This window comes from Myotis myotis, unplaced genomic scaffold (genome assembly GCF_014108235.1).
Source record: "Myotis myotis isolate mMyoMyo1 unplaced genomic scaffold, mMyoMyo1.p scaffold_m19_p_18, whole genome shotgun sequence".
NCBI classification, from domain to species: Eukaryota; Metazoa; Chordata; class Mammalia; order Chiroptera; family Vespertilionidae; genus Myotis; species Myotis myotis.
In genome coordinates, this window is record NW_023416322.1 from 28,857,891 (window position 1) to 28,878,919 (window position 21,029).

The following is a 21,029-nucleotide window of genomic DNA, read 5'->3' on the forward strand; positions in this document are numbered from 1 at the left end:
TATTTCCTAACGCTTCACTTCACTGCCACACTGAGTGAAAGAGGGGAAGGAACTATGATTCACTGCCCCCTGTGTACTATTATTTTATAATAAAACTAGAGACCCAGTGCACGAAATTCCTGCACAGGTAGGGTCCCTAGGCCTAGCCGGCAATCAGGGCCGATTGGGGCCTTCCAGCTGCTGGCTGGGGCCTTCCTTCGTTCCACGCCGCCCCCTGGTGGTCAACGCACATCATAGTGAGAAATTGAACTCCTGGACTCCCGTGAGGTCACTTTGCATATTAGCCTTTTATATATATAGATGAATGAATGGCCATACTCTAATAAATGAGATTAATCGAAGACCACATGTGTGTTGTGGGGTTTTTTTCATATGAGATTCTAAAACAAGAAACTTTTTTCCATTAATTTGAAAATTGGTTTGGGTTTACTCGCTTGAGTTTTGGAATACAGAAATTCAATATAAAAGATGGCAGAGACCTTCTTCATACAGGATGTGTAACCTTGGTCAAGACCCTTAACCTCTTTTTAGTCCTTGTTTCTTCATTTCTAAGCAAGGGGGTGGCTTCCTCCTGCACAGATCACCCGAGATTACACACTAAAAGCACCTAACTCTGGCCTGGAACACAATAATATTTGTTTAAAAACTGGCCTAGCCGAAACTGGTTTGGCTCAGTGGATAGAGCGTCGGCCTGCGGACTCAAGGGTCCCAGGTTCGATTCCGGTCAAGGGCATGTACCTGGGTTGCGGGCACATCCCCCATTGGGGATGTGCCGGAGGCAGCTGATCGATGTTTCTCTCTCATTGATGTTTCTAACTCTCTCTCTCCCTTCCTCTCTGTGAAAAACCAATAAAATATATTTAAAAAATAAAAAAGTAAAAACTGGCCCAATTCTCAAAATTAGGAACAGAGAACACAATAACTTCTGGGATGTAATGTACAGCATGGTGACTAAAGTTAATAACACTGTATTGTATATTCCAGAATTGCTAAGAGAGTCGATCGTAAAAGTTCTCATCACGAGAAAAAAAAATTGTAACCACTTGTGGCGATGGATTAAGTTAAGTAAACTTACTGTGGTGATCAGTTCACAATATATACATATATCAAATCATACAATGTTATAGGTCCATTATTCTATATAATAAAAGGGTAATATGCAAATTAACCAAAGGGCGGAATGGCCAGTCGCTATGATGCGCACTGACCGCCAGGGGGCAGACACTCAGTGCAGGAGCTGCCAACTGGTGGTCAGTGCACTCCCACAGGGGAGCACCGCTCAGCCACAAGCCAGGCTGACGGCTGGCGAGCACAGCAGCCCACCTCCACGGCAGCGCTAAGGATGTCCGACTGGCTTAGGCCCGCTCCCCATGGGCCTAAGCCATCAGTCAGACATCCCCCGAGGGCTCCAGGACTGTGAAAGGGCACAGGCCAGGCTGAGGACCCCCCAACCCCCACCCCATTGAGTGCACAAATGTCATGCACCGGGCCTCTGGTATTTCAATAAAATTAGGGGAAAGAGAACATAATACATTTTTTTCTTAAAATGTTTAAATGGTATATAATGACAAGTTAAGATATGGGCTACTGGGTAGGGCCTGGGGTTGAAGTATAGAGAGGAAAAATAGGAGTGGGCTGAGAATTAAAAGAGAAAAAAGAAAGAAAAAGGAAGCGACTGGGTGGCAGAGAGATGAGGGAACAAGGAGAGAAGGATGAACCACAAAGCCAGACACTCATGGGAAGAGCAGGGTTGGGGAGAGACAAGGACACACTCAGGCCAACCACCCACAACACCTCCACTCTGCACATGCTCACTCCCTCCCTTGGCCTCACACCTTCCTTCACACCCTGTAAACCACCAACCAGAAAGTTAATCATTGCTCCACTATTCGAGGGAAAAGGAATCAAAAACCTCAGGAGGAGCTGACAGTCTCCCAGTGGGGTCCTAGCACCCCCAAGGATGGTCTGTAAACAAGTCTACTGGCCTTAGGCCAAAAGAGAAACATCCAGAAAAGGTGATGTGGATACCTAGTTGAAGTAAAGTTGCCAAAGTGTCCTTCATTCTGAGCTTACGCCCTATTTCATCCTCTCTTTTATGAAATAACTAGAGGCTCGATGCACAAATTCGTGCACGGATGGGGCTGATCAGGCGGGCTGGCAGGGGTGACACGGGCAATTGGCTGGCCGGCCCCGCCCCCTGGTCGAATGGACAATTTGCATATTAGCCTTTTATTATATAGGAAAGGAGGATGGTGATGGTGAACAGCCACAGCATTTTTCCTTAATTGCTCAATTTTTTGTCCTTACTCAGCAAAAGTAAAACTTGATGACCTTAGCCCAAGCTGGAAGACTCAATTGGTTGTGGGCTCGATTCCCATTCAGAGCACACACCTAGGTTGTGAGTTCAATCCCCGGTTGGGGAAGGTATGGGAGGCAACCAATCAATGTTTCTCGTCTCTCCCTCTTTCTCTCTCACTCTAAAATCAATTAACATACCCTCGGGGGAGGATTTTAAAAAAAAGTTGATGACCTTCTTGGGTCCTTTTTGAGGTGTTATGGGCCTGTGAAAAGGAACCTCTGAACTATGCAGACAGGCTGGGCAGGCAGCGAGAATGTAGGAGGAGGTGATGCAAAGATAAGCCGGACGGGAGAGGGAGCTGACCAGAGGATTACGTGGCTTGAGGATGGAAGGACATGCGTGTGAAGCTGGGCCAGGTTCAGTCCAGCTGGAGGAAATAAGGTAAGTGAAGGGGAGCCAGGCATGCGGCAGAGGTGGGCGGGCAGCCCGGGGAGGCCTTCTGCACACGCTCAGGAGTTTGAACTTCACGGGAAAAGTAATGGGGAAGCCGTGGCTGTGGGTTGGGGGGAGACAGATGCCCGCAGCAGTGGTGTGGCTCACACAGAGAGAGGAGCTCGATAAGGAGGGCTGTTGTCAAATGCGCTCCCAGAATAGGATGGCCAGAGGGTTTAGATGACAATACAGGGTGGGCAAAAGCAGGCTCACAGTTGTGAGTCCGTGAAACAGCGTTTATTCTTGTATTATTATTCATTAACGAGAGGCCCGGTGCATGAAAATTCATGCAGAGGAGGGGGGGTCCCTCAGCCCAGCCTGCCCCCTCTCACAGTCCGGGAGCCCTCAGGGGCGGGAGGCGACCTGGCGATCAGGGGAAGGTGATGCCCCATCACACCTCTGCTGCTGCCACTGCCGGCGGCGCAAGCCTCTGCAGGCCCTGGTTACCAGAGCCTCAGGCAGCTCTGGGCGGCTGGAAGGCTGAGGGGACTGGGCACTGCCATCTTGTGGCTGTGGGCGCTGCCATCTTTGAGGGCGTGACAGTCAATTAGCATATTCTCTCCTTATTGGCTGTGGGCATTGCCATCTTTGAGGGCAGTTCAGTCAATTAGCATATTCCCTCCTTATTGGCTGTGGGTGCCGCCATATTTGAGGGCAGGGCAGTCAATTAGCATATTCCCTCCTTATTGGCTGTGGGTGCCGCCATCTCTGCAATGGGGTGAGGGTCAATTAGCATATTCCCTCCTTATTAGATAGGATTACTGCATTATTTTCCATATGAACAACTGTAAGCCTACTTTTGCCCACCCCTGTATATACCTCCCAGGATCCAAGCCAGGGAGACTCACCCGCCTGGAGAGTCCCCAGCCCTGGCCTCGGGGCACCCCCAAAGGCCCTGCAAATGCAAACCTCTAGCACCCCCTTCAACCACTGGGATCCCCCAAAATGGGTCCACTCTGCTCTCTCCCTATCACACGTAGTTCTCATTATTTTCTGGGAGTAGGTGAGGGGGTATGAAGCAAAGTGAAAGGAATTTGTTAGGAGCAAGAAATAACCCTCTTATGTCCAATGGGCTTTTCCCAGGCACCCTGCCCCACTTCGCAAAGGGGCTTCAGTCGTGGTGCCAGTCGTTTCTGGAGAGAGCTACTGCCCAGCTGCCCTGTCAGTAACCTCTTCTCCCTGCCCTTCCCTGCCCTCAGTGACACAGTCTCAGTGAGTCACCTGCCTTTGCTGGATGGAGCAGGGACCCCAATACCTATGACTCAGTGCCCTGCCCTCAAAAAGGGGAATCTCCCTGGGAACATAGCCCGTGTGCAGCCAGGCACCAGCCTCAAGGGGGCAGCACCCGCTGAGGCCCAGCTCATCAGCCCCGCCTCAGTGGGGTAGAGGATGGGGGTAAAGGAGTGAGGGGAGCCTCTGGTTTCTCTCGGATATATTCCCCCCTGGGGCTTTGAGGATCCCCCCAAAAGCACACATGTACAGGACGGGGAGTTCAAACTCTTCAGCTGCTTATGGGAGAAGAAGCCAAGTGTTCTGACTGAGCTCACACGGTCACTCTAGCAAGTCACAGAAGCACAGTGACCTGATGCTGGAAAGTCAGAGACTGTGCTGCTGCTGTATCACCTCCCACTGCGGGGAGGACATCAACAATTTAAAAAGGAACATCACAGATGAGACCAGCTTTGGGGGGAGGTGCACAGACATGTAAGGAACCCACCAACCAGCCATCAACAGCCTGGGAACCGAAGCCCAAGCAGATGCAGATCCTCTGGGAATTCCGGAGGAATTCAGAGAGCAGGCTAGCAGACTTGTCAGGGGTGACCCCAGAGGGCGAGGCCCAGTGAGGCCAGAGCTGTTCACATAAGAAAGAACTTCCTACTTAAATAGACACTTCTGCAAAAAAAGATAAACAAATGGCTGATACACGCATGAAAAGATGCTCAACGTCACTATTCATTATGAAAATGCAAATCAAAACTACAATACCACTTCACACACATTAGGATGGCCACTGTCCAAAAAACACAGCAAGTAAGAAGTGCCAGCCAGGATGTGAAGGAGCTGGAACCCTGTGCATTGCTGATAGGAATGTAAAATGGTGCAGCCACTTGGAAAACAGTATGGCAGTTCCTCAAAAACTTAAAAATAGCCAAAACCGGTTTGGCTCAGTGGATAGAGCGTCGGCCTGCGGACTGAAAGGTCCCAGGTTCGATTCCGGTCAAGGGCATGTACCTGGGTTGCGGGCATATCCCCAGCGGGGGATGTGCAGGAGGCAGCTGATCGATGTTTCTCTCTCATCGATGTTTCTAACTCTCTATCTCTCTCCCTTCCTCTCTGTAAAAAATCAATAAAATATATTTAAAAAAAAAAAAAAAATGAATTATCACCCCCTGGCCGGTGTGGCTCTGTTGGTTGGGTGGCGTCCCATGCACCAAAAGGTTGCCAGTTCAATTCCCGGTCGGGGCTCAATCCCCAGTAGGGGGTGTGCAGGAGGCAGCCAATTGATGTTTCTCTCTCACATAGCTCTCACATCAAAGTTTATCTCTCCCTCTCCCTCTTCCTCTCCTTGGCTCTCGCTCTAAAAACCAATTTAAAATGCAAATAAAAAGGAATTACCAAGTGAATCCCACTTCTAGGTTTATACCCAAAAGAATTAAAATGAGGGACCTGAACAGATATCCTGACTCCCATGTTCATAGCAGCATTGTGCACAATAGTCAAAAGGTGGAGGCAACCCAGATGTGCATCCAGAGAGGAACGGGCAGGCAAAATGTGACACACACACAATGAGGTATCATCCAGCCTTAAAAGGGGAGGGAATGCTGACCTTTTACAACATGGATGACTCTTGAGGGCCCTCTGCTAAGTGAAATACACCAGACACAACAAAAGGCAAATACTGCATGTGATTCTACTTACATGAGGTACCTACAATATCCAACTCCGAGACAGAAAGTAACATGATGGCCGTTAGGGGCTGAGGGAGGGGGAATGGCGAGTTAGTGTTTATGGGCACAGAGTTTCAGTTCTGCAAGATGAAACAAGTTCTGAAGATGGATGGTGGCGATGGTTGCACAACAACGTGAAAGTCCTTAATGCCACTGAACTATAGATCCTTAAAAATGGTTAAAATGGTAAAGTTTAAGTTATGCATATTTTGTAGCACAATTCAAAAATATTTTTTAAAGAAAGGACAAAAACGGGATTCCTTAGAGCTGTTTGTGGAGATCTACGTTCAGCGGCTAGAATAAAAGGTAAGCGGGTGTCCACGGGTGTCCGCCTAGATCCGGGACATTTCCTCTGCACAATGTTGTAATTGACGTTCTTGCCTCACAAAGGCTCCCCGGGCCACATTAATATTTGGTGTTCACGGAGTGCGCTGTGGTTCAAAGAGTGTACAAATCAAAGACAACTAAGAACGGGTCAACACAGTCCGGCCCAAAGGGCGTTGTCGTTCATTTAAATGCTTTTCCTACGGAAGATAGAGCAGTTAGGCCTCCCTTCGTACCCAGGTCCGAGGGGAAAATAAGCTGAAGAAAAGGGTCCAGTGGAAAGCTGCCTTCGCTCTTGACAGCCAGGAAGCGCTGACAAAGATCTGAGCCTGCCCTTGACATCATGTGTGGCCAATAAGGAAGACACCCTCAGCCCAAGCCCGCTCCTCTGGCTCCCCCAGGACAAGGACAAGGACGCCCAAACTGCAAAGCCAGGTTAGAGGAAACACCATCACATCACAGCCTCCACATAAAGTCCTCTCCCTGGGGCCTGGGGCCAGGGGAGGAGAAAGGGGTAGGGGTGGGGACAGGCCTGGGCAATGGATGCCACGTCTGTCTTCCCCATTTTATCCAGACACACTTGATTAATGAGTCTTTTACTCTTTTTAAATTGCTTAGTGTTTAAGAACGACTGGTTTGGTTCACGACACTGCACAGGCTAAAGAGATCTGACACCGAAACAAGCCTGGGAGTCCTACACGAACACTGGGGACCGCATGACGAGGGGTGGTAAGCTCGCCATCTCTGGAAGCATTCAAGCAGAGGCAGGGTGGCCACTCTCTGGGCTGTAGTCAGAGAGATTCCTGCACTGGGTCTAGGTCTGCTAAATCCTTATCTTTCACAGGAAAGAGTCAAAAGATAATGTCTCAAATTGTCTTCTTGGAAAAGCAAACAAACAGCCATATTAGGTTGTTGTTCGGCGCTGAGGAGGGTGCCAACAGAAGAAATAGAAACAGAAAGCCAAGCGGCGTCCTCCAGAGAGCAGGACTGCACATGGGGAGGGGTGGGGCGAGGGACACGGGCTGTTATAAGCCCTTCTTTGCTTCTTTGCCTTGGGCATGTATTAATTGGATGAAAATTTTAGAAGTTAAAAAATATTCCCGTGGTGGCCCGGCTCGGTGGATCCGTTGATTTGGAGTGTCGTCCTGAACACCAAAAGGTCGTGAGTTTGATTCCTGGTCAGGGCACATACCTAGGCTTTGGTTTGATCCCCAGTAGAAGAGGCAACTGGTTGATGTTTCTCTCTCACATCAATGTCTCTCTCTTTCTCTCTCTCAAATCAATAAAAACATTTTTTTTTAATTCCCATGGGTTCAGTGAGGCTGGACAGCCTCGGTGAGGCTGAGACGGCTCCGGTCCTGGTGAGGTTGAATCGGCCCCGGTGAGGTTGAGATGGCACCGGTGAGGTCGAGATGGCCCCGGTGATGTCGAAATGGTCCCAGTGTGGTTGAAACGGCCCCGGTGAGGTTGAATCGGCCCCAGTGAGGTTGAAACGGCCCATGTGAGGTTGAGACGGCCCCTGTGAGGTTTAGACAGCCCATGTGAGGCTGAAACGGCCCCGGTGAGGTCAAATTGGCCCCGGTGAGGCTGAAACAGCTGCGGTGAAGCTGAGACGGCCCCGGTGGGGTTGCAACGGCCCCTGTGAGGCTGAGACGGCCCCTGTGAGGCTGAGACGGCCCTGGTGAGGCTAGGATGGCCCCGGTGAGGTCGAGACGGCCCCGGTGAGGTCGAGACGGCCCCGGTGAGGTCAAAACGGCCACGGTGAGGCTGAAACGGCCCTGGTGAGGCTGAACCGGCCCCGGTGAGGCTGAATCAGCCCCGGTGAGGTTGAGACCGCCCCGGTGGGGTTGAAACGGCCCCCATGAGGCTGAGGCGGCCCCTGTGAGGCTGAAACGGCCCCCATGAGGCTGGGACAGCCCCTGTGAGGCGGAGATGGCCCCTGTGAGGCTGAGATGGCCCCTGTGAGACTGAGATGGCCCCTGGGAAGCTGAGAAAAATACCACATGAACTCACTCATTTATGGATAATAAGAAACATTATAGACTGATGAACAAAAATGGATACAGAGGCAGAGCAGCATTGAGCAGAATGTCAAACTACAGTGGGAAACCTGGGGAGGGTTGGGGGGAGTAGGAGATCAACTGAAGGACTTATATGCATGCATATCAGAATAACTAATGGACACAAGACACTGGGGGGTGGGGGAAGCCGGGGGAATGTCAAGGAGGAGAAAAAAGGAGACGTGTAATACTCTGTAATACTTTAAGAAATTTAAAAAAAAAAATTCCCATGGGTTAAAAAAAAAATTAATCATGCAGTTACATTTCCAAAAATAATGAGTAACATTTAATAACATGGAAATGCTCACAATATTTTATATACTATACATTTCCAAAAATAATGAGTAACATTTAATAACATGGAAATGCTCACAATATTTTATATACTATATATATATATATATATATATATATATATATATATATATCATATAGAAAATACACACACACAGGAAAGAAGTATACTAAAATGTTCTAACTGGTTTTCTCTAGCTGGGAAGATATACCATTGATAATTATTCTTCATACTTTTCTGGAATTTTTCATGTTCTATAACACACTTATTTCAATCATTCCTCAGAGGCAATTATTACTACCTTTAAGATCTTTTTTTGTTTTTATTTACTTATTTTTAAATATTGTTATTGACTTTTAGAGAGAGAGGAAGGGAGAGGGAGAGAGAGAAGCATCGATGTGAGAGCGGAACATCAACTGCCTGCGTCCTGCACGCCCCCTACAAAACCTGGGCATGTGCCCTGACCTGTAATTGAACCAGCCACCTTCTGGTGCATGGGATGACACCCAACCAACTGAGCCACACTGGCCAGGGCCTTTAACATCTTTTTTTTTTTTTTTTTTTTTTTTAATAAGAAGCATTAGTAACCGTGGTAAGTTAAATATAGCTACAAATTCTTTGCGGCTGCTGCCATCAAGTTGTGAAATAATTTCCCCTCTTTGAGTCCGGGGTGGCCTCCTGGAAGGGGCCAGGCTTCAGGGAAGAATCCAGGGCCCCAGCCACCTGCCGGCACCAACCGTCAGGCATGTGAGGGAGGCCCCCTAGGGTCCTGCAGGCCTGATGCAACCTCATGTACTGTCTCAGGCAAGACCAACACGAACACTGCCTCGCTGACTCATTTCCAAAATCCTGAGCAGATAAATGATTTGTTTTACCCCGAGTTTGGGGGTGACTTGTTATATAGCAACAGGTAACTGATACAGCAGCAACGCTGAAACATCCCTTCCGTGCCCACCAGCACCTACCTGTCCAGGGGGTGCCCAGGACCTCCTGGCTCCACTCGCTCCACAGGCCGTGCCCAAATTCCTCCCGGGCGCGCAGCTGCACCACATGCCTCATGCCACTCCAGGCATCACGGATGGTGCAGCGATACTGGAGCTCCTTGACCTGAGGGCAGAGGCACGTTACTCTCCACAGGGACAGGATGCCCTTGGCTGCCCTGCCCTTCAGCCCTCCCTCTCTCGGGTCTAGGGGGCGACTCGGCTGGGCATAGCTTCTCCAAGGGCTGCCATCACCCCAGCAGCTCAGAAACACGGGTGCCCTCTGGGCCAACACAGACAGAAGCTGGAAGTCACTGTCCCACCCGCATGCACCGTGGAATTCTGCCAGCCACGTCCCGACATGCTCACAGCCCCACTCGCTTCCCAGGTCACTCCCGCGCTCACCAATAGGCCTACACAGGGAGGTTTTCATTTCCCTTTTATAGGCGATGCCGCCATTTCAGAAAGGCTCAGAGACTCCTCCAGAACCACGCCGATGGTGAGTGCGGAACAGGACCCAGAACCCGTTGCTTTCTTCTAGCAGCCTTTCTACTGCCCCTGAGTAGCCAGGGGCACTTTTCTATCCAGAAGTAAGAGAAGTTACCATCAATGTGGTGAATGTCTTGGACCGTTCCGCCCGGTATCGCAGCTCGAACTGCAGCCTGTAGAAATATGAGTTCCAGGAGGGCGGGTCTCGCCAGGTGACAGTGAGCCAGCGGGGGTTTCGGTCCACGGCGGTGACCGTGATGTTGACGGGTGGGTCAGGTCGCACTGTGGGAAAAGGATGCTCTTTGTAGCGGCAAGCGTGATGCCGAGGAAAGACCCCCCAAGGCTGTGCAAACCCCCACAGCAGGACGCCACCCTGCCCAAGCACTTCCCCCGCTCCCCTGGTCAGCCACAGCCTGACCTTTTGTCAAGTGAAGCTCCAAAAGCCCCAGCTCACCAAACCCTCGCCCAGCCCCTCCCTGCCCCTTGGAGAAGCCCAAGAGGGAAACAGCTGGAAGGGGCCCAGGAGGCCTGGGAGAGCTTACGTACGGATTCCGTAACCCTCAAATGTGTAGGGTCTGCTGGACTTGCCGCCAGCACTGTTGGCGATGCACAGGGACACAAGGTGGAAAGAGTTGTCTCCCTCGGGGACGGCCAGCTGGCAGGAGAACTTCTGGGACTCCTGGGAATACTGGCACGGCTCCTGGGAGTCTTCCGGCGGACCATGCTGGCTGCCAACACAAAACAAGAGCTGCCCACTCTCAGATTCCCCGAGGACTCAGGACTGGGGGGGCGGGACATGGCGAGGGGGGCTGGGCTCTGCAGGCTGGCCCTGGTGCTGAGTCCCGGCTCCACATGTGGTAGTTCCTGCTACTTTGAGTAAGTTATCTCCTCTCTGAGCCTTTGTTTGCTCATCTGAAAATGGGAAGATTTGTAGTACCTGCCTGGTGGTTAATTGAAAAATGAGTGCAGCCCTGGCCGGTTTGGCTCAGTGGATAGAGCGTCGGCCTGCGGACTGAAGGGTCCCAGGTTCAATTTTGGTCAAGGGCACATGCCCGGGTTGTGGGCTCGATCCCCAGTGCGGGGTGTGCAGGAGGCAGACGATCATGATTCTCTCTCATCGTGGATGTTTCTATCTCTTGCCCCCTCTCCCTTCCTCCCTGAAATCAATAAAAATATTTTTTTACAAAAATGAGTGTAAAACATCTAGCTGGGGCCCATGGCTCAAAGGTGCTGAAGGGGGTGCACTCTGCCAGGTCCTGTGCTCCTGGAAAGGCGGGGGAGGGGTGGGGGTGGGGGGCAGCCAGGAGAAAAGCCATCCAGAAGCACAGGGTGCCGGGGGTTCGAAGGTGGGAGCATTTCTGGCAGGTGAGCCCAGAAAGGAAGGCCGGGTGACTGAGGATATTGGAGGTGAGTCAGACACCGGCCCACCTGGCCTGGGAGCCTGAGACGTCACCCACTTCTGACATGCGTGGGCATGAGAGGCCACGGCAGCCACTCGCCCGCCGCGGGGGTGGCGAATCACCCACCAACCTCCTGTTACGGGTTTGAACCCCAGGCCCAGAACCAACTTCGGGGAAGCCTGCCCCAACCTCCCCAGACTGAGTTAGAGCTTCCCTGACTCCCTTCTTCACTCCCTCCATCCCACCCAGGCTTCCATCCCACCCAGCCCGGCCCACAGCTGATGCTGAACTCGCCGAAAGGAACCCCGGTGACACGAATGGGTGAGCAAGCACAGCTGGGGAGGGCGTGGATGTGTGCACAAAGCAAGACACACAACCTCCCTCCAGGGGCCTGTTTCACCCCCGGCAGCCCAGGGTCTGAGTCGGGCCTGAGTGGGTTCTGTGGTCCCCCAGGCTCTCACAGTTGCTCCCTACCCCACTTCCTCACTTCAAGGCAGAAGCACCCGGCCAGGCAGGAGGACAGAGTGCCTGAGGCTGCTGACAGGAGGAAGGTGTGAGCTAAAACCTCTCTCTCTCTCTCTCTCTCTCTCTCTCTCTCTCTCTCTCTCTCTCAAAATGCCAGTAACGAACACACAAAGTATTCTAATAAACTTGCTAAGGCTGGTCTAGGCAGCTGACCCTGGACACTGAATCACCCGGTTGAACTCACTGTTCAGATTTTTTGAGACCCTGGTGACTGACAGCCCAAACTCCAATAGGAGCACCTGGGCTAAGGGGCCCTCGGCTCTGGATGGAGACAGACCGAACTGCAGAGGTGTGCTGGTTTTCAGCATCTCCCCCTCCTCTACATCCCTGCCACAACTCATCCCATCTCCTGGAGCAGAGAGGCGCCCCAGGCAGGTGTGACTTCCACCAACACCACCACCACCCCCTCCGGCTCCCTCTCCGCCCCATCACCACTTCCCCTCTATCACCACTTCCTCCCATCACCACTTCCCGTCGTCTGCCATTACCAAGGGAAGCACTTGATAAGCTCACCAGGTCAGGACACCTGGACACAATAATGAGCGGCTTCCCTTCCCCTGCCAGCGCCATTTGCATCTCAGAACAACGCCCCAAACCTTAGCGTTGCATAAGGTCAGGCCGACTGGGCTGGGCTCCTAGCAGAGCTACCAGCAGGATGACTTACCCAAGGAAATCAGTTTCTCTATCTGTTACAGAGAAAAATGACACCCACTTCCCATGCCTGTTGCGGCGGCTGACAGGACAGACATCCCAGCACAGCGGCCAGCAGGGGAGGGCACGGAGTTTGCCTCAGTTTCCGCTCTCATTCCCTCCTCTTCTTCCCAGAGGAATTAATTATTTTCTAATATTTTCTGATGATAAAATTTTGGAATCACTGGCTGGCCAGTGCCACTTGGCTCCTTTGAGAGCCCCCGCTCCCCCGACCCCACCCCCTACACCCCGCCCCCCGCCACCTCCCAGGGCCTCAGTGAAGGATGAGCAGACATAAACACAGCCCAGACCAGGATACTTACAACTTCCTCACCAACAACATGGCCCTGGTGCTCCGGGAAGGGGGGCTCTGAGGGTTCCACTCACAGATGACGTTGCTGATGGGGCTCTTCCGGAAGCAGGAGAGTTTGGGCTCCTCTGGAGGACCTGGAAGCCAGCACACGGGGCCGAGGTGAGCTCTCCTCCCTCCCCTTCTCGGGGAGCCCCTGGCTTAGCCATCCTCACCACGCCCCCCCGCCCCGCCCCCCAGCTCTGGCGCCAGCTGGGACCCAAACAGCCACATACACAACAGTGGCTGGGAACTTAAAGGACCTCACAGTGGCAAAGGGAGACGCCCAGGGCTACCCTGTCTAAAGGGGAGAGAGAACAATCCCCAACATGGGGGCTTTGGAGTCACACAGGCCAGCTCTTTTCAGTTTCCTCCTCTAAAATTAAATGGTGCTAAGTAACAGCAACACTGCTTTCCCGCACAGGGTCCCGGGGACATGTGACAGGGGAGACGGTGCCTCGGCACAGGGCCTGGCGCACGGGGCACCTGGCTCCAGCGCGTCTTAGACGTGAGGGAGCTGAGAGCCTGCTGATTCTCAAACTAAAGCTGGTTGGTCTGAGAGTGTCCAACATCCTATGTCCATGTGTGCGCGCACTCACACTTCCTCCCCATGTAATCTCTGCACTGACTCTGAGGGAAGGTAATACAGTGGGGCCTTGACTTACCAGTGTCCCGACTAACGAGTTTTTTGAGATACCAACTGTCTCTCCGCCGGTTTTTTGCATTGAGTTGACAGAGTAATTTGAGTTAACGAGCTCCTTAACGAATTCGGTCTCGGAAGGAATTAAACTCGTAAGTCAAGGCCCCACGTAACGTTAATTTACTTTACCAAAGAGGAGACGGAGGAGCAGAGACATTGAGCTGCAAAGGAGGAGGCACACCCAGGCCCCCTGGCTCCCACCTCTGGCCCTACCTGCCCATCAAGGCCAGCGGGACGGAGTCCCCGCCAGCCAGGTGCACCCACCCAGCGGGAATTCCCGCCAGTCTCGCTGGCAGACGTCGGCGGGCCTGTCCCCAGGATCCCTGGGCCAAGGAATAAACAGGAGCCTGGGATGCAGAGCTACTGCTCAGGGAGCCATCCCATCACGTCCCCGAGAGCTCTTCGGACACAACTCACCCTCCACCAGCAGGCGCACGGTTCCAGCCGGGAGGCCGTCCCGGTAGCACGAATAGTTCCCGGAGTCGTTGAGCTGCACGGACCTCAGGAGCAGCCTCCTCCCCCATCCAGCCCATCTGTCGTGGCTCGAGACTGTCGCCGGGTTCCCCAGCACCCAGTGAACCGTGGCATTGCCCCCCGGTTTGCCGCCGGGGCAGGTCAGGGTGACGTTGGCACCGGGCCTGCTGGCCAGCACATGGCTCTCCACCTCTGGGGACAGAGGAGACGCGCAGTCAGTCCACGGCAAACGGAGCAACTTCATTCCTGACTTGGGGAAGCCCCGCGAGGCTTCAATACTAAACATCTCCCAAGTCCACCCCGTGGTCCAGGCCTCCGCCTGGGTGATGGCAACAGCCTCCCCGTGGCCCCAGGCCCCAGCCTTGGCCCTCTCCACCCAGCTGCCCAAGGGAGCCCTCGAAGCCTCGATCCGGCCTCCCCACTCTTTTGCTTAGAAAACCCTTTGAGGGCCTGCCACTGTTCACGGCCTAGTGTCCAAAATTAAAGGAACAAGTACATTTTTTTTAGTACAGATTATATATTTGTGCTCTAAGATATAAATTAGTCCAGCCACCTTGGACCAATTTTTGTTGTTGTTGTTGATCCTCACCCGAGGATATTTTTTCCACTGATCTCTAGAGAAAGTGGAAGGGAGGGAGGGAGGGAGGGAGGAAGAGAGAGAGAAAAACATTGATGGGAAAGAGACACATCAATTTGTTGCCTCCCACAGGCTCCCCGACCAGCCCTACGAGACCGGACCACAACTGCAGCCCAAACACGTGCCCTTGACCTGGAATCAAACTCGAAACCCTTTGGTGTGTGGGCCGACACTCTATCACTGAGCCACACCAGCCAGAGCCCACCTTGGACTAATTTATTAACCCATCTCTTAAATGAGTCCAAGAAGCTGAGGGCACTGGGGCCAGGGAAGACAGCCAGTTTCACAGGAAGCACACTTAGTCCTTCAAACCAAATGTCCAACCACTCATTGGCAAGCAGCAGCAATACATCTGGCCCAAGATTCTGTAGGGGCCCAGCAGCTGCCCGAGCATCCGACCTCACCCCCCCCACCCCTGCTCTCGCGCCTGGAGGAGGAGCGCCAGTCTCTCTCAGACCTGCAGAGCCTTCTCGCTTGGGAGAGAGTTTTAACCTCACACCTGGCAGACTGTCCTTCCTCCCACCCCATCCGAGGGGGCTGTCAGCAAGGAGGGCCTAATGCTCAGTGACTCCCAGAGGTTGACAATCCCAAAGCCAGGGCTGGTTGTGCAAACCGACCATTGGCCACAGCCCAGGGACCAGGGGCATGGGCATCAAAGGGACAGAGATGGCGTCTCCTGGGGCTGGGCCCTGCCTGGTGACACAGGCTGCCTTCTCACTTCACCACTGGGAGCCGGAGTCCTCTGCCCCGAGGCTGCAGTAACAAGTAGTGCAATCACTGTCCCTGAGCACCCGCTCCCCTTCTGCACCCTCCAGCCTCCCCCCACACAGTGTTCCGTCCTGGGGTTCGTCTCCCTTACTTTTTTTTAAAATCCTCACCCGAGGACATTTTCCCCTTGGTTTTCAGACAGAGTGGAAGGGAAGTGGGAGGGGGAGAAACATCGACATGAGAAAGAGGTATCGACGGGTTGCTTACCGCACACACACCCTGACCTGGGCCGGAGATCGAACCTGCAACCGAGGTCCATTTGATTCCTTGACTGGGAATCAAACCCGAGACCCTTAGGTCAGTGGGCTGACACTCTAACCGCTGAGCCCAACTGGCCAGGGCATCCCTCCCTGACTTTGAAAAATAGACTCACTACTCATGCGATGTATTTTTATCATTCATTGTGTTTCTGTGATTTATTTACATGGAGCTCCAGTGTGTCTTTTTCACCGCTGTGTAATATTCCATTGTGCAGCCCTAACCGGTTTGGCTCAGTGGATAGAGCGTCAGTCTGCGGACTCAAGGGTCCCAGGTTCGATTCCGGTCAAGGGCATGTACCTGGGTTGCGGGCACATCCCCAGTAGGGGATGTGCAGGAGGCAGCTGATGGATGTTTCTCTCTCATGGATGTTTCTAACTCTCTATCCCTCTCCCTTCCTCTCTGTAAAAAAAGCAATAAAATATTTTTTTAAAAAAAATTCCATTGTGCAGCTACAGTAGATCATCTCCCATTGAGGGAGGTTTGAGTCATATCTCAAAGCGTGTGGCTATCAACTTTCTCACATGTGGCTTTTGGTGCATTTTCCGAGTTTCCCTGAGTAGAATCGCTGGTCCTAGTGTGTGTGTGTCACCCGTGTCCTTTTCCTTCATAACAGAATACACAGTCCAATGGATTCAAGCCCGAAAAGCGCCTGGTGGAGACACAGCTTGCCACTTTCAGTTCACATACTGATTTCCATCTGTGCCTGAATGCGGTTACGTTAGGAGACGTACCAACACTTCTGATCACTACATTGATATCTTCACTTTTTCATTTTCCACTTGATAAAGCAGCTGTAAGGATTAAACCCCACAGGGACACTGAGCTCATGCACGAATTACCACCTCTGCAGGAACAGAGACGGAGCCACTCCTGTCTGCTGGTGGGAGGCCCCGCGGTGGGGTGCAAGCAACACCCCTCCACCAGCTGATGAGCAGACATCAGAACTCACAGGCAGCCGGGAGCACCAATACAAAACACGGGGCAGGTGGCATGAAGGTCCAAGTAGGGGCCGAGGACCACAGGCGGCTCATCCTCTCACTGGCACTTATCACATGGCACGGTCCCGGACTGTACACAGCTCCCCACCCCCAACCATAACTACGAGACCGTGAGCTCCTGCTTGCACTCATCAGAGAGTTCAGTGGGTGCTTAATAAATGCTTGTTTCATGTAGGGCACCTACATGGTCTCCACCTGGACAGGGCCTCCACATTAAAAACAGCTGACACATTGCCCTAGCCGGTTTGGCTCAGTGGATAGAGTGTCAGCCTGCAAACCAAAGGGTCCCGGGTTCGATTCCAGTCAAGGGCACGTGCTTGGGTTGCGGGCTCGGTCCAACATGCAGGAGGCAGCCAATCAATGATTCCCTCTCATCATGGATGTTTCTATCTCTCTCTTGCTCTCCCTTCCTCTCTGAAATCAATAAAAATATATTTAAAACAAACAAACAAACAAAAAAACAGCTGACACAGTGGTCTAGAGGTGCCCCCTCTGGTGGTACAATGGACAGGCCCTCCACTGAGACCAGACCAGCTCGCCCCAACGAGGAGACGCTGGGGAAAGCACTGCCCGTGAGTCCAGCGCCCACGGGAGCTCTTTCCTGCGCCTGCTTTGCCAGTTCCAGGAAATGTGTGTCCCTGCTCACTTCCCTTACCCAGTCCAGATGGAAGCTCTTGCCATGCTTGGTGACCCTCCGAACAATAGCAGGGGCTGTTCTGTTCCTGCGCTCGCGGACAATGGCCAGACTATTTGGGCAACTCGCAGCAATAGCAAATAGAAAGCCTATTTTCCTCTTCCACAAAAGCAGGGCCGCGGGAGAAACATAATGGTCACTTCCTCTGCCAGGGAACTTGAGTAACAGTGTTCTTTAAAACTGAGTCACCTTTTTTTTTTTTTTAATGGGAGACGATTAATTATAAACCAGCCGTTGGCAAGTGTCGCCTGTCCCGGCCCTTCTTCCTGACAGATCTCTTCTAGAGCCTGGGCAGCACCGCGCTACCTTGGCGTTTTGAGGCGCTGGATACAGGATGGTCACAAAAACTCAGAGGAAAGACCACAAGGAGACAAACGTGCTAATGTCAGAGTGGGCAGCGCTCCCCCTCCCACCCGCCCACTCACCCCTCTGTCCTGACCCCACCCGACTTCTGAGTCAGACCCCTGACTGCGGGTGGCCGCGGCACGTGGGGTGGGAGCCCACGGGCGTTTCTGGGAGGAGGAGGGAGGGGTGTTCACAGAATGCCCTCCTGGTCTCTCTGCCCACCTCGCCAAAGGATGAGACCAGACGGTTTCTTTCTTTTCATCTTTCTGTAGTTTTTGAATTTTCTATAAGTTGTTTGTATTACTCTTATTATATATAATATATATACATATATATATATATTTTTTTTTAAACAAAAAAGTTACATAGCCAGGTCTGTCCAAGTTATTCTGTCTAGGGTGGAGGGCAGGGACGGAGGTGGGGCACAGCACGATGGTCACCAGGGAATAGGGGTGGGTGAGGGTGGATTTTTCTGAGCACCTTCCCGGCCAGAAAGTAGTTACCTTCCCCCCACGCCCCGCTCCTTGCAGCTTCAGCGCTCTGGCCTGATCCCCTGGGGGACATAAGGTCACCATTCCTCCCATCTGCCGCTGTTTGTTCCCTGGAATCTGCCAGAGCCCTCCCAAAATAGGCCCTACTCACCGAGAAGAGACCCAGCGGGGAACAGGTGAGGAGCGTGCTCCTAGAGCACCCCTTCCCGCCCCTCACACACGCGCCCCAGCCTCGCTCACACTCCCAGCCCGGGCGGCAGGGGCGCGGCAGGGAGTGGCGGGCCCTGCACAGCCTGACATTTAGCAAAGAGCACATTGTTTAGCATTCGTGCTTGAGCAGTTCAGTTGCGCGGTCTTTTAAGGCCAGGGTTGCAAGCCTGTGCCTGTCTCAAGGATTCACGATTTTTTGTACATTCATCATGTATGTACAAGGCCCCAAACTCCCAATCCCAGGGGACAGAACTGACAGTTATTGAACGTCTACTAGGCACCGACACACCTCTCCTCCTTATCCATGTCATGGTCTCGTTTAACCTACACAGACCTCCATGGAGAACTTAAAAATCTACCTATAATACAGGCCACCCCGAGATACGTGCTCCCGACATACTGAGGGAGTCATGAGGGTGAAGTCATTCAAAAGGGGTGGGGAGGGGAGCCCTCAGGATCCAGGGAAGGGAGATCTGAGTTGGGCCTTGAGAAGCACGTGGGAGCTGGAGAAACAGAGCCACAGGGAATGGCATTCAGTGAAGAGGGAACAGCAAAGAGAAGTGAGAACCCAGGGAGGGCAAGTGCCTGGAGTTTTCCACGGGTTACTCTCCACCGGGGACAGTCTCGTCTTGGTTTGTTATTTAACATAAAGCACATCTCTGAATGCGGGAGGCAGACGGGCAGAGAGGAAACCGCCCTGTGTGGTCAGAAGACCCGGGTTCTATTCCCTGTCTGGCTAATGGCGGGCAGCCCTGGGCGCGTCACAGCCGCCGCACAGCCCCATTCGCCTGCGCCTTCTCCGCAAGACCATGATCCGAAGCTCCCTGCTGCCCCCGTTCCTGCAGTCTAGCGTCTTACCACGCCGAGCATTCGCTCTCAGAGGGCAGGAGCGTGTGTGTGTCTGTGTAGCTCAGACAACAGCCCTGCCTGAAGACACATAATCAGTCTGTGGATTTATTATTCTCATAGTGGATGACTTTTGGAGAGGAGTGACAGCCAGGTCACCCCACTGCCCTCGGACACATGCTCCTCCTCTCCCTGGAAAGCCGCAGGAGAGAGGCCTTCCCACACCCTCCCTGGCCTCCCATTCTGAGGGGAGGAGAGGTTAGGTCCTCGTCACCCCTGGCAACCTATCCCACACCCCAGCCTGGAGCCACATAACCCCACTCCCTGCGACACCTCTCAAAGGTGGGGGGCGGGGGGTGGCGGGAGGGCCAGCCCTGCGAGTGTGGGTCCTCATTCCAGACCTAAGTAAGGTTGCTGTTTTTCTACTTTTCCCCTCTCCAGGGTGACGTGCAACGCTCACAACTAGAGAAAAACACACGCACACAGAGACATATTTCTCAACTCGCACAGCTTGTCGCTGCTCCCGACAGCAAAAACAAGTTCAGCTCCCCGGCCCAATTATGTAAGCAGCGAAGCAGCTGCCAGCGCACCACGGGGACACAGGCTTAGCTTAGCACACGCCTGCTGATCCCACTGCCCTGGTCTGAGCGGAGACGCAGGTCCCGCCGGCCAGCCGGGCAGCTGGCCGCACAGCAGGCCCCCAGCCTCTCCGGTTGCAGGGACACAGGACTGCAGATGAGGTCACAGGGAATGAAAGGTCCTGTCTCGGCAACGAGGGGGGCGGCTGTTGAGAATCTCCGGGAAACCAGTGCAGAATTTGGTCCCACGGGGCCTGGGGCCTCGGACAAGTTCCCAGGGTTCATCCCCTGGCCCTGCCTCCCCATCGAAGGGCCGACACCAACCTCCTGGCTTTCGATGTAACAATAACCTTAACGATCATTACCACTCATTAGCACTGATTCCCACGTGCCCATGAGAGCTCCCCACCCCGAACAACCCTGCTGCCGAGGGAAGCTTGGCCCCACGCCACTGTTGAGTCCAGGAAGTTGGGAGACATTAAGGAACTGGCCCACATTCACACCCTAGAGAGGGAGGGGTCTGCATGGGCTGCAGGCGAGTCTGGCCCCAGCCTCTCTCTCTCTGGGGGCCAGGTGTCGCCCTAGGCTCCACCCTCAGCTGCCCTTTCTGGGCTGCCCACCACCCTCTATAGATCTCTCCCTGTCTTCCAATTTCCTCACTTCTACCCTGCCTGCTCTTCTCACTCCTGTCCACCCTCCACAGAGGCCTGGGGAAGGGAGTCTGGGCTGAGGGTATGTGGAAAGGGGTGGGGTTGCGGGGGAAGGAGTCTAGCCTGCCATCCGAGTAGTATCTGGAGGGGTCTCTTACCGGGAGCCAGGGGCCTGGTACCCTTGACGGTTCTCCCCCTACCCTACCTTCAGCAGCAACACTCAAAGGACTAGTTAGTTTCAAAGTGCCCCCACCTCTGACTCTCCCCAGCTCACCCACTGACTTCCCCCCAAATCCCCCGAATGCATTCCTCCGCCTTGAGGGAGAGGCCAGCCCTCAGGGTCTAAGCTGTGGCCCCTGCCATGTTCAGTAACTCAGCTCCCCGCCCCACGCCTTCCGCAGCCCCCCTCCTCAGATCGCTGCTCCTGCTGGCAGCCCTGCCGCTCCTCTCCCTCTGGCGTGTTTGTGCTTCTGTACCTGCTTGTATTTGCCTTGTAGCTGGTGGTGTCAGTATTTACCCTGGCAGC

The 21,029-nt window shown here is 53.2% G+C and overlaps 1 protein-coding gene across 4 annotated transcripts in view; it reads right to left on the reverse strand.

The window, feature by feature from the left end:
• Window positions 1–21,029, reverse strand: part of IL6R (interleukin 6 receptor) — a 72,738-nt gene that overhangs the window by 43,052 nt on the left and 8,657 nt on the right. For 3 of the 4 annotated variants that reach the window (XM_036342366.1, XM_036342367.1, XM_036342365.1), the window contains exons 2-6: window positions 13,969–14,217; window positions 12,826–12,949; window positions 10,434–10,615; window positions 10,003–10,169; window positions 9,384–9,525 (exon numbers count right to left, since the gene is read on the reverse strand). In XM_036342366.1, the coding sequence (XP_036198259.1) occupies window positions 9,384–9,525; window positions 10,003–10,169; window positions 10,434–10,615; window positions 12,826–12,949; window positions 13,969–14,217 (864 nt within the window). Of the gene's footprint in view, window positions 1–5,325; window positions 7,583–9,383; window positions 9,526–10,002; window positions 10,170–10,433; window positions 10,616–12,825; window positions 12,950–13,968; window positions 14,218–21,029 lie in introns of those variants that run through there. The other variant, XM_036342368.1, reaches the window with a different exon arrangement.